This window comes from Pungitius pungitius, chromosome 1, assembly GCF_949316345.1.
Source record: "Pungitius pungitius chromosome 1, fPunPun2.1, whole genome shotgun sequence".
In the NCBI taxonomy this organism is placed as follows: Eukaryota; Metazoa; Chordata; class Actinopteri; order Perciformes; family Gasterosteidae; genus Pungitius; species Pungitius pungitius.
This window is the reverse complement of record NC_084900.1, coordinates 25061253-25075143: the sequence shown is the minus strand read 5'-3', so window position 1 is coordinate 25075143 and position 13891 is coordinate 25061253. Positions and strand designations below refer to the sequence as shown.

The following is a 13891-nucleotide window of genomic DNA, read 5'->3' as shown; positions in this document are numbered from 1 at the left end:
ATGTGCTCTCATTGCTCTTGTCAATGTAAATGATGCCAATTTCTTTAAAAAAAAAATAGTATCAAACAACGTTCGGGGCAAAACTTAGACATAGAAGAAATGACATTCCTAATATTCCTCGACAGCACAAACTGTGCGCATCACTTTCAGGTGCATTATAAAGACTCGAGCACCCTCTTGTGGACAATTTATGGAATGACGCGTTGTCAACTCCATCTCCTCCAATTATGTCGCCTCAAATTACCCAACCCCTAGAACAGAAGTTAAACTAAATGGCATCGCTTACACACTTTAAAGCACTTTAAACTTTAAATTAATTGAAAACTCGTCGTCATTTAGGTAGGTTGGAAGAATATAGGTAAATATCGAGAGCAGAAAAAATGAATCTGACTACATGCACCGCTCAGAAGTCTTGAGTTGTGTCAAAATAATCAAATGAAATTGTCAGTAAAACATTTAAATAAAATTGTTAAATAATAATGACGCCAAAGCATTTTTTATAACGCCCCAAAAATGGATTTTTTGGGAAGTTATAAAAATGCTTTGGCAGAAACGTCATTATTACGTGTGTGCCAATGTTTTGTGTGAAGGATGACATAAGGAATGCTCGAGTAAGTCAAGAAACAGAAGTGTAGTATATTGAAGTGGAAAAATAACATGATGGGCTAAAGAAAATATACATTTTTTTTAAGTGAGAGCAGGAAGCACGCACTGAAGTATGTTGAACAGATGGGACGCTGTAGGAGTCGACCGAGTCCACAAGGTGGCAGAACTGCGACATTTAGGATGCAGACTGACCTTAAAACCCAAGAAGAAGCAGGAGGGTTTTTTTGGGGGGATACGCTACAAAATTATCCATAGATGCCACAGAGTGTAGCTGATCCGGTCCGTCCGTTTGTTTGAATAATAAAGTACTCAGGGGAAACTCGCCGTAAAGCAGAGGCATTACGCCGCTAAAAAGTGCGCATGGAAGGCGTCAAGGTAAGCTAACGTTAGGTTACGTAAGTTAATGTCAGGTTTATTTACAATACACAACATTTACTACGTCAACGTTGTCCGTGGTTACGGTGACCGGAGATGTTAACTGTCAGAGGAAAACAAAGTCCTCACCGGAGCAGACGGAAGGGCCCGATATGTCGACGTGTGAGCTGACTTTACTCAAAGAGCAAAGGAGGCTAGCAAAGCAGCTTTAATGGAGTAACGTTCATTTATCAGCTGCCTGTCGGCTGACTCACACGTCAGGTATCGTTCGCCATGATGGTTTATTTTTCACACAGTGCGCAGGGAATTTAATGACCAAAAAAGCTCATTCATGTCACCCGACTAGTTGCGTGTTATAAACTGTTCCCAATAGTTTATTAGACTTGTTCCCAATAGTTTATTAGACCTGTTGTCGTGGTTTTACATTCGGCGGCGCGTTGTCGCGATCAAAGGCGGTAAAATCGCGCTGTGTGGCGGAGGTCTCAAGTCACGGGGTCAACATTTTGGGGGAGGAGCTTATTCAGCGGAGGTCACCCGGCCCTGGTTGGGGTTTCCAAATGGGTAAAGTACGTCTTTTGGCGTGAAACACATAGAGATTGGAGTTTTGAATTGAGTTTTGAATTTGAAAAGATGAACTAACTAACGCCTTGCACAACAGTTTTATCATGCCAAGCTAAAACGCTATGACAGCACCCAGGGCAGTGTTTTGAAAAACACACTGACCTATTCCCGAGTAATTGGTTGCTCGTATGCACTTGCAGTACAATACTTCCATCGTATTGTTCCCTTGAAGTAGGCTGACATCAAAACAAATCAATGCTGATGCACAATTTTGAAAAATTGCCTGCCTTGTGGTATCGCTGAAGCTGGTTGCAATTTGGCTTCCTGCTCTGCCTGCCAATTGAAACCATATAAAACCGTCCTGTCCCATGAAGTGGTCGCTGGATTGATTTCCAGATGCCCGGTCAACTTGACGGCTTGAAGCCCAGAAAGAGGAAGATCGGCTCCAGACAGGTTTGTGTTAACTTGTAAACCGGAGTGGAAGGCCTGTAGGAAGAGGTCTGTCAATATAATAAAACCATGTATATTTGTTTTTTCTGTTCCCTCTATACTGGACATTTACAACCGGCTTATCTTTCAAAACAGCATTTGAGTACTGTGCTTTACAGGCGCATTAGGCCCGCTATCCAAAGCGCCTCGCGTCCAAGCGGGCGTCAGATGATCTCCGCCGGTACAAGAGCAAAGGAAATTGATGGTGGTTAACTGCCGCGTCATCCGCCTGACCCTGGTCTCCGACCCTCTCACAGGCTTCAACCTCAAGAAGGAGATGTGCGGATGGTCCAAAGAAGCAGCCGGCGGCAGAGGGCAGCTCGGCCGTCGGTGTTTTCAGCAAAGCAGACGTCCCCCTCGAGAAAGACTCTCGCATCGGCTGCGAGTGCCTCCACTCTGCAGGCAGGAGGAGGTGCTCGGCGTCGCCGGAGGTCGAAAGCCAGGAGGGCAAAGAAAACGCACTGCGGGCGAGGCTGGAACCGGACGGCCGCAAAGGGAACGGCGCCTGTGAGAAGCGGGAGGCCGAGGACATGGATTGTGAGGAAACCAGCAGAAACGTGGGGGACATCTTCCTGGACGACGACAGCAATCAGATTCTTCCCGTGGAGCAGTTCTTTGGGAACTTGGACGCTGTACAGGTGAGGCATCTTCTCTTTGTCCTGTTTTTATTTACCACCTTGGGGAGATTCTGTGACTCAGGTAGGATTGTTTAGCCTGTAACAGGCTTTTACAGTTTGATGGCTTCAAGTATGTCACATCACGGGACTTTTTTTTTTTTTTTGTAAAGCATGTTCCGACTGCAATATTTCCGATATCCTACAGCCTTTTCTAGTTTACATTCATCAGAGCCAATGTAATTACCGGTCATTTCCCGTGGAAAGGGCAAGAAAATGATATCGTGTGTGTTGCGTCTTTACTAGTATTCTGTGAAGTTGATAAGTTTCAGTCCAGGATATGCATTGAACTATCTCCCCAAAGGCAAACCAGATTGGTAAAGAAAGGGGGCTTCATTGTCTGACTGAAAGCATTAATGCAATGCACTGTGGGTACTCATCACCAGCTGTATATGTGGGCTACCTGTACTCTGTACAGGACAGTGGCTGTGGCCAAGTTGCCAACCAAAACCAATTCTTAGCATTTAGTTATTCAGTGTCAACAATTTTTTTTTTTTTACACAAAATGGAGATCAAACTGCGAAACGTGCACCTCAAAAATGTATTTTAACAAACATGAGTTCAAGAAAATGATATTTGCACATGTCATATTTGTAATTATTAAGATGAGGTATGAGTGCATAGTTACTTAATCACTCAAAAGCTCTGTTCTGCTTTCAAATTACAGCACTGCAGTTATTTTTCATAGTTTGGTGGTAAGATACCCTGAATGAATTCCTTAATTCCACTTTCCCGTGTTCCAGGACTTCCCTCAAAGATCGTCGGAGACCTCCCGCCGCGCTCACAGGGAGCGCAGGAGACGGCACTACTACGCACCGGAGGACAGCGACCAAGAGGAGGCGGGCCTCGGAGGAGGCGACGCTCAGTGAACAGGCAGCGCAGCGAGGACATTAGAGGACTCCCCAGCGAGGACATTAGAGGACTCCCCAGCGAGTCGCGCGCAGATGGGCGTGTTCGCCATTCCCCGGTGAGGAAGCATCCCGGGGCGATGCGGCACGGACTGGAGCGTCGGATGTATTTGCTCTAAACCCGGCCGTGCCCCAAAGGACCCGCTGGCTCCAGTTCACCATCAGTCAGGACTCTGCTGATGCCGCAACGCGCTGCGTCAACTGGGACATTTCCAGCTGTCGACCTGACGAGGAACCGCCAAACACACAAACCTGCCAAATTGTCCTTAAATGCATGAATACGTTTTTTCATTTGATACCTTTTAACGTAGCTTCAGTACTGAGATTAATGTGTCCACCTGTGGGGGTTTGTACAATAGTGCCTGTTTTGTTATTTATTGCTGAATTCATGCTCCGTGTTGGCAGCACTCAGCACTGTTTGGATAAATCGTGCTGCTCTTTAATTTGAGGGCAAGTTTGCGATCAGCCTTCATCAATGCCAAACCGTACCGGACTACAACATTTAGCGATTTCAGGGGGACTGTTTTTTTTTTTTCTCTCCCAATTCTTCGGTTGTGTCCATGTGGAAAGGAAGGAGGCGTCAAAGAGCAGATCCGTTTAGACAGCTTTTAATATCAAATACAGCGTTTGAGAGGAATGTCATTGTTCACCAAGTGTCTCATATTCATGCTTTTTTTTGGCAGCTGCTTAACATACTGTACAACACATCTGTACATTATAACACATGTGTATGTATATATTGATGCAGCTATTACGTTTCTCTGGGTTCCTGCTAGGTTCACATTTGCAAACATAAAATACAAGGAAAACAAAATCATGGACTATAAAAATGTTTGAAGAAGTCACGATTTCAGGTTAACGGGTCTAAATCTCATCTTACTAATGCGGTTCACTCCTATGCAACTTCCTGTCTGAGTGACCGCTGCGCTGAAATCAATCCATGCATTTCTACTTCACTGTGCCAACAGAAATAAATGGTTTTCATGATTTCCTGGTTTGGTTTGATTGTCTAACAAAGCTCTGTCGGCTTCACTGGTTCAGGAGCAGAAAACAACATAAAATACAGGGTGCAGAATCTGGTTTAAAAAAAATGCGAGGTCCCTTTGCTGATTGGCTCTTCCCACAGTCACCTCTAATATAATCATTCACATCATTATCAGTGCAACACTTCAGAACCGACCCCCAAAATGCAAGGCAGAGGTGAATCTTCACAACCAGCGCCTCTTGCCTTTGCCCTTCTGTATGTCTGGGCCTGCGTTGAAGATCTTGGTGACGTCGCACTGCAGGTCGTGAGCTTTCTTCTCGTGGCACACGATGTGGACCAGCTTCAGGTTTTCCCGGGTGAACAGCATGTGGTAGAAGTAGTCCAGGTTGACTTCTTCGCTCTTGTGACTCTGCAGAGCTTCCAGCAGGGCGGGAATGATGGTCCTCTTCTTCTCAATCCTGGACACCCGACGAAGAAATGTTTTAAAATGTGTTTTTCAATCAGCAGGTATGTTGTTTAGAAGCGTCCGTGCAGGATGCTGGCCGTATCCGTGGTGTCCACGCCGAATGAAAACATTGAATAAATTCAAACAAAGTCTGACCTGTGGTCCAGATTCCAGGTGCTGAAGACGATCCTGCTCTCCCGGCTGCTGTAGGGGTTGATGGAGTGGAAGGACTGGCACACCTCTTGCTCAAATGATCCCTGAGGAGATAACGAGGTGGAAACCATGCACTCAAAAGCAGGCGCAGTTCTTTCGAAACTTTTGTGAAGTTGCCAGGGTCACCTTGTAATGGGGTGGTGCCCCCCCCCCCCCCCCTTGTGTGTGTGCGGTTGACTCCTAGCTTACCTGGCAGGTGAACCAGCCCGCCTGAGTACACAGGCGATGGGCTTCCTTCTCCGTCCTGTCAAAGTAGCCGCCGTTGTTCTTCGCCGACTTCAGCATTTCCGCCAGGCCTTTGGTTGTTTTCAGATACTCCGCCCTGACTGCGGCCCCCTGGATGCTTTTGGTGGCGGCGTCCACCTGACGACGGAGACACAGAGGAGCCACGCTCTGAGGGCGTCGTGCCACTCGCATTAAGACGCCCGAACAGAGAAGGGAGCCTCACCTCCTTCATGTAGCTTCGTATCCTGCTCCCGCAGTTGAACTTCATGTAGGCGGACTTGGTCTTGAATCGAGGGTCAACACCTGGGAAGAAACCAAGATTTGTGGATTAGGATCAGGATTAGGGAATAAAACTCAAACGCGGATCTATATTGTACCAATATCGGCACAGCCTTCCCGATGTCTGAATGCCTCAATTGGTCCAACACCTGGTCAAACAAACATTGCATTTCTAACAGAGTCGCTGCAGTGAACCCATTGGACGTTGTACCTCTGAACCAGTCTTCATCATGCTCTCTCTCCTCCGCATCACATTTGTCCTCCAGGTTGAGCAGCAGGTCCGTCAGGACCTTCCGCCTCTTAGGGGACCGCTCGTCAGAGAGGAGGCCTTTCGCCGCTTCGATGAGGGCATCTGCATGCCGGTCTGGGCTCAGTAAGCGGCCGATGTCGGACACAACTGGAACCACGGGGGGGGGTGTTAGACATCATCATCTACCACTTAACTTACAGGTTGAAGCTATTTAAAACAAATGTCTACGGATGATTCCTCTACCTCCACTCCATGCCTGATCTCTGCACAGAAGAACGAGTTCAGTGTTGTCCGGCAGAGTTTGGAAGAATTCCTCCGTTAAGATGGTCCCATCCGAATACAAACAGATGTGCGCACCAGAAGATGGCAACTGGGAATGATCAAATGTACACAGCAGTAATAACAACAACAATAGTTAAGTTCTGAACCAAACTAAGATATTGTGTTGACTTTTAGCTCTACTCTGACAGATGATTTTTCTACCATCTCTGAAGCGCACTCGGTCTTATGTAACATATTCTTAGAGGAACCTCCTTTAAATGATCATACAATAAAACTACTTGATTATGCGCACCGGTCTCGTGTAATACACTGCACACCTGTATATCCAGTAACTTATATGCAGATGTCTGGCATGTGTCAGCGTACCGGATGAAGCTCCTCCTTTTTTTAAATTACGCCTTAAAGTCGCTGTAGAGGAAGCGCAGCTGGAGGTCCAGCACTAACAGATTAGAAGAAAACAAAGTTCACCTGTAATTTCTCGCAGGCTTTTTTAAGCAACTCCTTCAGGTTTTGGGCCGCAACTCCATACTTTTTATTGTCATTGCAACTCCTAATTTTCACTGGTTTATTTGTTTTTCCGAGGAGTCCGGACATTGCACTGAAGGTAGTTTTACGCACCACTTCCGTCCTCTTCTTCTTCTTCTCCTTCTCCTTCAGGCTGACCGGCCTCTCGGGTGGCGCGTGGCTGCCCTCTGGTGGTCAAGGCCTTCCATTGTCTTTAAGTGCTGGATCAAGTGTTCAGATGTATAGATACAATCTTCCATATACAGAGTAAAAATACTTAGGTACGTTGTCATCAAGGAAACATTGCATAGCCCCACGTAGTGTCATATTTTTACACTGATATATTGTGATGCATTAATGCGTAAACATTAATGTTGTAATTGGTTGATCGGAAGCTACAGTTTTTGTGTTAAATGAGAGGTATGAAGAAGATATGGCAATAATCAATGACACCAATTCCTGCCTATGTACAATACTAGAATAAATTATAATACTTTAATGTGTTGCTTGCCAGACAGCAAACATGGTAGGCACGTGCAACTGTCAATGTCCCAAAACAAATAAATAATATTAAGTTGAACTAGGACTTTTCTACCACACTGGGCCAAATTTCAAGTTTATACGATTAAGCTTGAACGAGCTGTTCTTTTTAGTCTTTATTAGTACTACTTCAACTAGTGTCTTTTACATAATCCTGTATTTACATTACTATAATATGCACTATTTCAAGCATATGTTATACTTAAACAACAAAGGATGCTTTGTTTAGATGTCGAATTCAAGACCTTAAACTGTAGACGGGGATAACAAAGTGAACATTACCATAGCAACTGATGCAGCGCAATGGGACATACCAAAGCAAGGTTTAGAGTTTTAAATGAAAACATTGTGAAAAAAACTATTTTTACGATCAAAGTCAGGGAAGAATTTCCTCGATGCATCCATAACTGAAATATATAAAACATGTATATTTGCATTGCTGCTTTGGTCGTGAACACACTAATGCGACCACTGATACACTTCTTCCCCCCTCGATCACTTAGTAGAAGAATCCAATTTCAATATGGCGGCCGCGGGTTTAAAAATCTGAACGGGTGGCAGAGATAAAATACAAGGTAACAGCACTGTTTTTACGCTATATTCCTCCATTCTCGTATTGACATCGTCGTTCTACTACTTGCCGCAGGAAATGGTCAAAGCGGAAGACATGGTCGACATGGCGGGCGGCTGGAGAGAAGTGTTCGCGAGGAGCCGGGTGCTTCCTCCGCCGAGCCACACGGTCCGCCTGGCTTTGGACAACCACTTCACCCAGTCGCTCGGTTCCCAGCTCACCGTCGGCCGACTCACTGCGCCCCACCTCCCGCAGGTGATGGCCCGCAGGATGCGAGAAACACGCTCAGGCCGAGCTTTAGCTCTAGTGGTGGTCTTTGAACGCGGCTCCATTCGGTGTAGTTTCACGTCTGCCATTATTTAGTAAAGATATGAAAGAGGCCCCTGATGATTAGAAATGCTCTTTTCATTTTATCAGCCGGCCAATTAGATAACGCACTCCGAGGATGCTATGGATTACATCACATGTCATTTAGCTGACAATAAGTGCATTTCAGCCATAAAGGATACAAACTCAAAAAGAACAAGAAACAAGTGCAATTTCATTAAATAAGCCGATTTACAACTTGCTATAGATAAGAGCCATTAAGTAAAACAATTTGTTAGTGTTTTTAGTCGAGGTATGAAGAGATGTGTCAGTAGTTTGTGGCTCCCTGCGGTCCTGATGTCATCAGAGAGCTCGTTCCACCATGTCGGAGCAGCAAAGAGTGTTGATCTTGTCCAGTGCTTTTCTCTCGGAGAGGGAGGAACAAGCAGCTTGGCCGATGCAGAGCGCGGGTCGGGACGTAGGGTCAGGACTCCCCATGTCCTGGATGTAGACTGGACTCACGATGTTAAGTGTCTCAATGATACAAACCCTGAAAGCTGATTTAGATTATAACATGGTGGCGGAATTTAGCATTTGGATCTTGTAAAAAGTTCTCGAGAGAAACCCAGTTAGTAAAATGAGATTTTACGGTTTTGTTTTTTTACACGTGTAAATCTTCTGGGGTTTACCTGTGGCTGTGACTCTAATGCAGGTGTGTCCTCTTGTAGGCCCAGGAGGTGAGCGGTGTGGAACAGGATGTGACCTATCAGCTGCGAGTGACCCTTTTTGATAGAAACCATCAGCACTTCTTTGGGAACACGTGGAAGAGTCCCTCCCTGAGGATGAAAAACAAAAAGATCCCCGTCAACGAGGTATCTTTGCTCTCAGAAAGCTGCAGATGACACCCAGCTGAGATGTGCTGTGTGTTAGCTTTGCAGGTCCTCTTTCCAACTTCTCATGTGTTGTTTTTAATTAGCGATGCATTGATGGTTACAAAGTGAAATCAATGCCCATTCAAGAAATGTATTTTGCACAACCATTATTTAATTAGAACAATCGCTGAAGCTCCACCACTCAAGGCTTTCAATAAGCAGCGATGATTAGACCGTTCTTCTGCACTCGGTTACAAAGTGCACCGATTGCCAAAAAGTCCCTTCTTATCATTGTCTCTTTCTTTATAAAGACAACCACAACATTATGAGAGTTATTACACAGGGTTTGAAAGAAGGAAATTATTGATACAATACAGGCACAATGAATGAGGGTTAAAGAGGTTAAAATGGCTCTAAATCACACAATGATGATGTATCATTTTATTCTCCACTATCATTACAAAACATTATATACTACATTTGTTGAAGGTTTATTTATGAACTGCAGACCGATAAAAGGAATGATTGTATTTGGCTAAGCCACATCATTACATACCTTAAAAAAACGAAACGAATCACATTGATGCCAACATGATGCATTCATTAAATATTGCTAAAAGCAGTCCTGCTCCCTGATTTCAAAGGAAGGCGAGTTCCCAAACTTCTTCCCAAGTAGAACTGTTCTAAGATGAGAGTACATTCTCACGCGTGTGAGCTTAATAGATACAATTTGACCAGAGATCATTAACTGTAAACAGTGTAACCTCCTGTCCGTGTTAACCGGACACACTTGGTGGTATTGAGGAAGTCGGCCGGCCTGGCTTTGGATAACTGTTCCGAGTGACCCGGTAGAACCACGAATGCGTCTCGTCCCGGCGGACCCACGTTTCGCGAAAGGGCCTCGGTGTAATCTGTTGTTTCAACTGGGCTCTCCCAGTATCCACACACCTTCTGACCAGACAACATTTGATTGAATTACCGAATCAACCAACGACACCAAGCGCTAACTGCCGTATCGCCCTTAGTTGTACACCCAATGTACTTTTCTCTGGGAGCCCATGTGAATCAAGTTGGGCGGCACTTTTGGTCAAAGTTTGGGGTCTCGGTGTCACGTTGTTGCGTTCGGTTTCTTTACTTTACTTTGCCTCATCGTCGTGTCGTTGCTCCTCTGTAATCACGGTTAGACAAAAGGGAACAAAGAAACATCCTTTTGATGGCAGTGATGCACTTTGAAGCAAGTGCTTTGATGATGTCATTTCCAATCGCTTCTTGAAAAACGCTTAAGAGAACGTCGTAGCTGCCGAGGACAAAATAGACAAAGGATCAAATAAGCCACGAATCGGATCGTCTTCACGCTATCCATTCAAGTTAAAAGGATCTCTTTTGTTTAGCAAGGCCCCTGTGGTCAGAACCACGCTGCTTCGGCGACCTCTCTCCTCTACGCTGATCAAAGTCAAAGTGGATGCCTTCTAACGAGGGGGACCAAACTAAAATTGATGTTCATACCATGATTCATAAAGATTCACAGTGCAACGCTATTTGTCAGAAGTCTTATTTGTTAAATTCCTAAAATGAGCTACGTCTGATAGACTATAATATTCTGTATTTCATCATATTAGTCTAAGGCAGCGTGCCAGTACCCGTCTTCAAGAAGCAAAAGTGAGACAAGTATTGAACCTGGGAGAGCAGCAACATCTTAGCCATTCATTTTTAGATGCATTTACCAGGTCCACGTTTTTTTGCATCCTTCCAATAAAAAAAAATAAAAAAAAGACCAATCACATGCAGGAGTATTTATTTGTGATATACATTAAATAACAACTTTTGACATTTGACCCCTTTCCCACAAATCATCTCATTTGACTCATCCACTGCATTACAGTGATGGTTAAAACATGCCGTCCATGGCTGCTTTTTAAAAATGTATGAAAGGTGTCTCCTTCAGTTCATGAAGGCCGGCGGACATGTTGATGCATCCACATTGATAACCCGAGAAGGCCCCCGCTCCGGTCCTCGGTTTCAGGGTTTCCCTCCACTTGGCAAACGAAAGCAGGCATTTCTCAAGGAGTGGACGCAAGACGAGCCGCCCTTTTTCCTCGCTCATCCGGGTGCGTTTTCGCTTACTTTCAGAAACATCCAGCTGCAATTATTTGTATATATATTTGTATCCTCTGCTGTCAGCCCCCCCCCCCCCCCTTCCCCTTCTATGGTAACCAAAAGCCAGGCATCAGTGACAGGCCTTTAAAGCCGTTATATCTGCTCAAAAATAACATCAGTGGAACAGCTGGATGCCTGTTTTCTCCCTCCCAGTCAGACATGTGGAGGCCTGTGAACATTCTGGTTGGAGGCCGGTCACCCGGTGTGTCGGGGCGCCGCGGAGCTCCTCCACCAATCCGCCTATTGAGCTGTCGTTTGAGATGTTTCGAGAAAACTCCTTTTGACGGAAATAATAGCGTGAGCTGTAGCTTTCTGATGAATGCACAGATGTCTTTTTTTTTTTTTTTTTTTTCTTCTTCTCCTTTTTACGGCAATGAATCACAGCACATGGCATATTCAGATTTCATCACCATCTGTTTTCTTTCCATCCCTCTGCTTGATGTTCTTTTGATCAAACAATCTCACAGCGTATCCTTCAGTCATAATGGTCAGAGTCCGTATGAAAACCCAATTGGTATCCCAATAAATGTCCAAACGCCATCATCTATCCAGGGTTGGAACATAAACCTGATCGTATCCTATCAGGATGATGAAGTGGGGCTGGCCTTCTGCGTGTTTTTTTAAATTTTTTAAATTCGATTTGGCCCGGTGCACTTGCATTCATGCTTGTGTTTACGAGTGGCAAATTGCTGTTTGATATCTAAATAATGTCAGCGGGGGGATCCTTTCTTCAGTTACAAGAGCATGGTGAAAAACGGCTATGGCCCCTCCTCCCCTCGTCAGCCATGATGGATTGCTTTTAATATCGGGTGAAAAGCATGCGCGGTGATTCAAGTGAGAGGTAGCTCTTACTAGACCGGTTTTCTGTCATCTCCACGTGTTGCTTTCGAGTGGTCAGGTCGGACTTATGGAGCTTTTTAGAAAGTAGAGTTCCATGTTTGTGGAACGGTTAGATGTGTTAGGAGTCTTGTGAAAGCTGCTTCTATTAATGGAATTCAGCCATGTAAATCCCAAACCCACAAATGTAGGCCTTTTCTTCTATTGAAGTAACTTTAGATTCCCATTGATTGAATTCTGATACTGTGAATCTGTCCGGCTTTAAAAAAAAAAAAAAAAAAAAAAATATCTTCTGTGCAAAGTCAATTTGCAACCTGTAAACAAAAGTTTTATTCATTTTTCTCTAACCCCGTTACAAGAACATCCCGTCTTGATTGGTGCCTTAAATCACCCTGATTACCAGTTGCTAGGCGTTTTCCCCCCCCTCACACGGCGTGCCTCAGATGGCCTGGTAACCGTTTGGATGGTTTTCTACAGCGCCCGCTCTCCTCAGACAAAGGGAGTGGCCGCCGTGGCCACCAGAGGGCACTGTTGTAACACAGACGGAGGAGGCGCCGAGGAATGTCCGTCTCTCTCCCTGCTTGAACTGCCCGGCTTCACGGAGAGCCGGTGGTTTCTTCTCTTATGTGCAACATTATCAGGCCGACAGCAGGGCTTTGGAGAAAAGGCCACGTTTTGTTCCTGTCCGTGCAACCTCTGTTTTTCTAGGTCTCCAAATGCTGTTTGGCATGATGTAGGCCGCGCTGACGAGAACAAACTGGGAGGAACACACACACACATGCATATTTTATGTCTCTACCCTTTTATTCTTTTGTTACTTCTCCTAACTTTTACCCCATGTCCACACATGACCTTTATGCTAAGCCTCCAACCCCGGCCCGCACCAAAGGACCCCTAAAGCAGGACGGACCATCACGTCTTGGTCCCCGTGATGTGAGGAAACACAATACAACCCCATGCACAAACAGACACACAGCCTTATCACGCGCCTTCAGAGCTCTGACAGGCAGAAGAAGCCCGGTGGGAAAGCATTTAAACATCAGTCATGAAATTCCTCCGCTTTTGGGCCTCGAACAGTTGTTCTCCAAAGAGCGAGTTGTTTTCAAAGTGAGCGATCCCGCGCGGCTCAAACTTCAGCCCGGAGAAAGGAATACATGACTGTAGTCGCACTCGTCCCGTAAGAGCATACGTTTCGCCTCTTTAAAGCACACAATACGTTTCCAAGTTGAGGCTGTCAGCTCCAGTTAAAGCGCCCCCCCCCATCTCCATTGTTCTCCCTGCTCTCTGGAAGGAGGCACGTGGTCCGGACAGCCGGCCTCAGCCGAGGAGCCGCGTCGCTTCGTTGACGGCGTTGTGCGGTGCGTCACGTTTGATTGATACGGAGATGAATCACACGCGCAAACGGCGAGAAATGTTCCTTCCTGTTAACTTCCCAGAGGTTTCGGACTGCAAACGAGTGGGATGGAAGAGGCTCATTGATTCAACCTGGAACATTTAGTGGAGAAAATGACGAGGCTGTTCGTCTCAAAGAAGAGAACCTGTGTATGTTTTCATCAGGCACGCATAAAATATATTCAAAATGTCTGGTTGTCAACATAGCATGTTACGGTTTTCCCAATTTTTCGGAGGGAAACTACCGATTCTGGTATCAATACCGGTTCTATTGATACAGACTACATACATGTGTCATATTTGTTAAAAGAAAGAGCGACACTCTACAAGCAATTAACAGTTGGTCTTTGTGATTTAAGTATTGTATGCATGCTTAGCATCTGCTGTATTTTCGTTCCCTTTGTTGAAGTTAGCCCTCTC

The 13891-nt window shown here is 45.2% G+C and overlaps 3 protein-coding genes across 8 annotated transcripts in view; 2 read left to right on the top strand and 1 right to left on the bottom strand.

Moving 5' to 3' along the window:
- Positions 1-467: 467 nt before the first annotated feature.
- c1h1orf174 (chromosome 1 C1orf174 homolog) lies at positions 468-4601 on the top strand. Of its 4 annotated transcripts, none has more exons than XM_037478546.2 (4): positions 468-981; positions 1939-1995; positions 2289-2669; positions 3449-4601. In XM_037478546.2, the coding sequence occupies exons 1-4, from the start codon at positions 967-969 to the stop codon at positions 3572-3574; spliced, it is 579 nt and encodes a 192-aa protein (XP_037334443.2). In that variant the 5' UTR covers positions 468-966; the 3' UTR covers positions 3575-4601. The 4 variants fall into 4 exon arrangements, with proteins under 4 accessions (XP_037334443.2, XP_037334445.2, XP_062419576.1 ...); XM_037478548.2 differs by having other exon boundaries at positions 471-981; positions 1917-1995; XM_062563592.1 differs by having other exon boundaries at positions 471-1995.
- Positions 4208-6960, bottom strand: dffb (DNA fragmentation factor, beta polypeptide (caspase-activated DNase)). Its single transcript, XM_037478541.2, has 7 exons — positions 6761-6960; positions 6254-6380; positions 5972-6157; positions 5705-5784; positions 5446-5619; positions 5200-5300; positions 4208-5056 (listed from the first exon to the last, which is right to left on the bottom strand). Exons 1-7 carry the CDS (start codon positions 6884-6886, stop codon positions 4822-4824), a joined length of 1029 nt encoding a protein of 342 aa, XP_037334438.2. The 5' UTR covers positions 6887-6960; the 3' UTR covers positions 4208-4821.
- An 833-nt stretch (positions 6961-7793) lies between these two features.
- The window catches only part of nphp4 (nephronophthisis 4), a 114390-nt gene continuing 108292 nt past the window's right edge, over positions 7794-13891 (top strand). For all 3 annotated transcript variants that reach the window (XM_037478490.2, XM_037478489.2, XM_062563576.1), the window contains exons 1-3: positions 7794-7911; positions 7983-8162; positions 8942-9085. In XM_037478490.2, the coding sequence (XP_037334387.2) occupies positions 7986-8162; positions 8942-9085 (321 nt within the window). In that variant the 5' untranslated portion in view covers positions 7794-7911; positions 7983-7985. The remainder of the gene's footprint in view (positions 7912-7982; positions 8163-8941; positions 9086-13891) is intronic.

Bases quoted from the DNA above. Each gene is read 5' to 3' on its own strand.
- c1h1orf174 (XM_037478546.2), top strand. The intron at 1,996-2,288 runs GTTTGTGTTAAC...ACCCTCTCACAG, and splicing joins GGAAGATCGGCTCCAGACAG to GCTTCAACCTCAAGAAGGAG. The intron at 2,670-3,448 runs GTGAGGCATCTT...CCCGTGTTCCAG, and splicing joins GGAACTTGGACGCTGTACAG to GACTTCCCTCAAAGATCGTC.
- dffb (XM_037478541.2), bottom strand. From the start codon at position 6,886: ATGTCCGGACTCCTCGGAAAAACAAATAAACCAGTGAAAATTAGGAGT. The intron at 5,301-5,445 runs GTAAGCTAGGAG...TTATCTCCTCAG, and splicing joins CGGGCTGGTTCACCTGCCAG to GGATCATTTGAGCAAGAGGT. The intron at 5,057-5,199 runs GTCAGACTTTGT...TCGGGTGTCCAG, and splicing joins ACCTGGAATCTGGACCACAG to GATTGAGAAGAAGAGGACCA.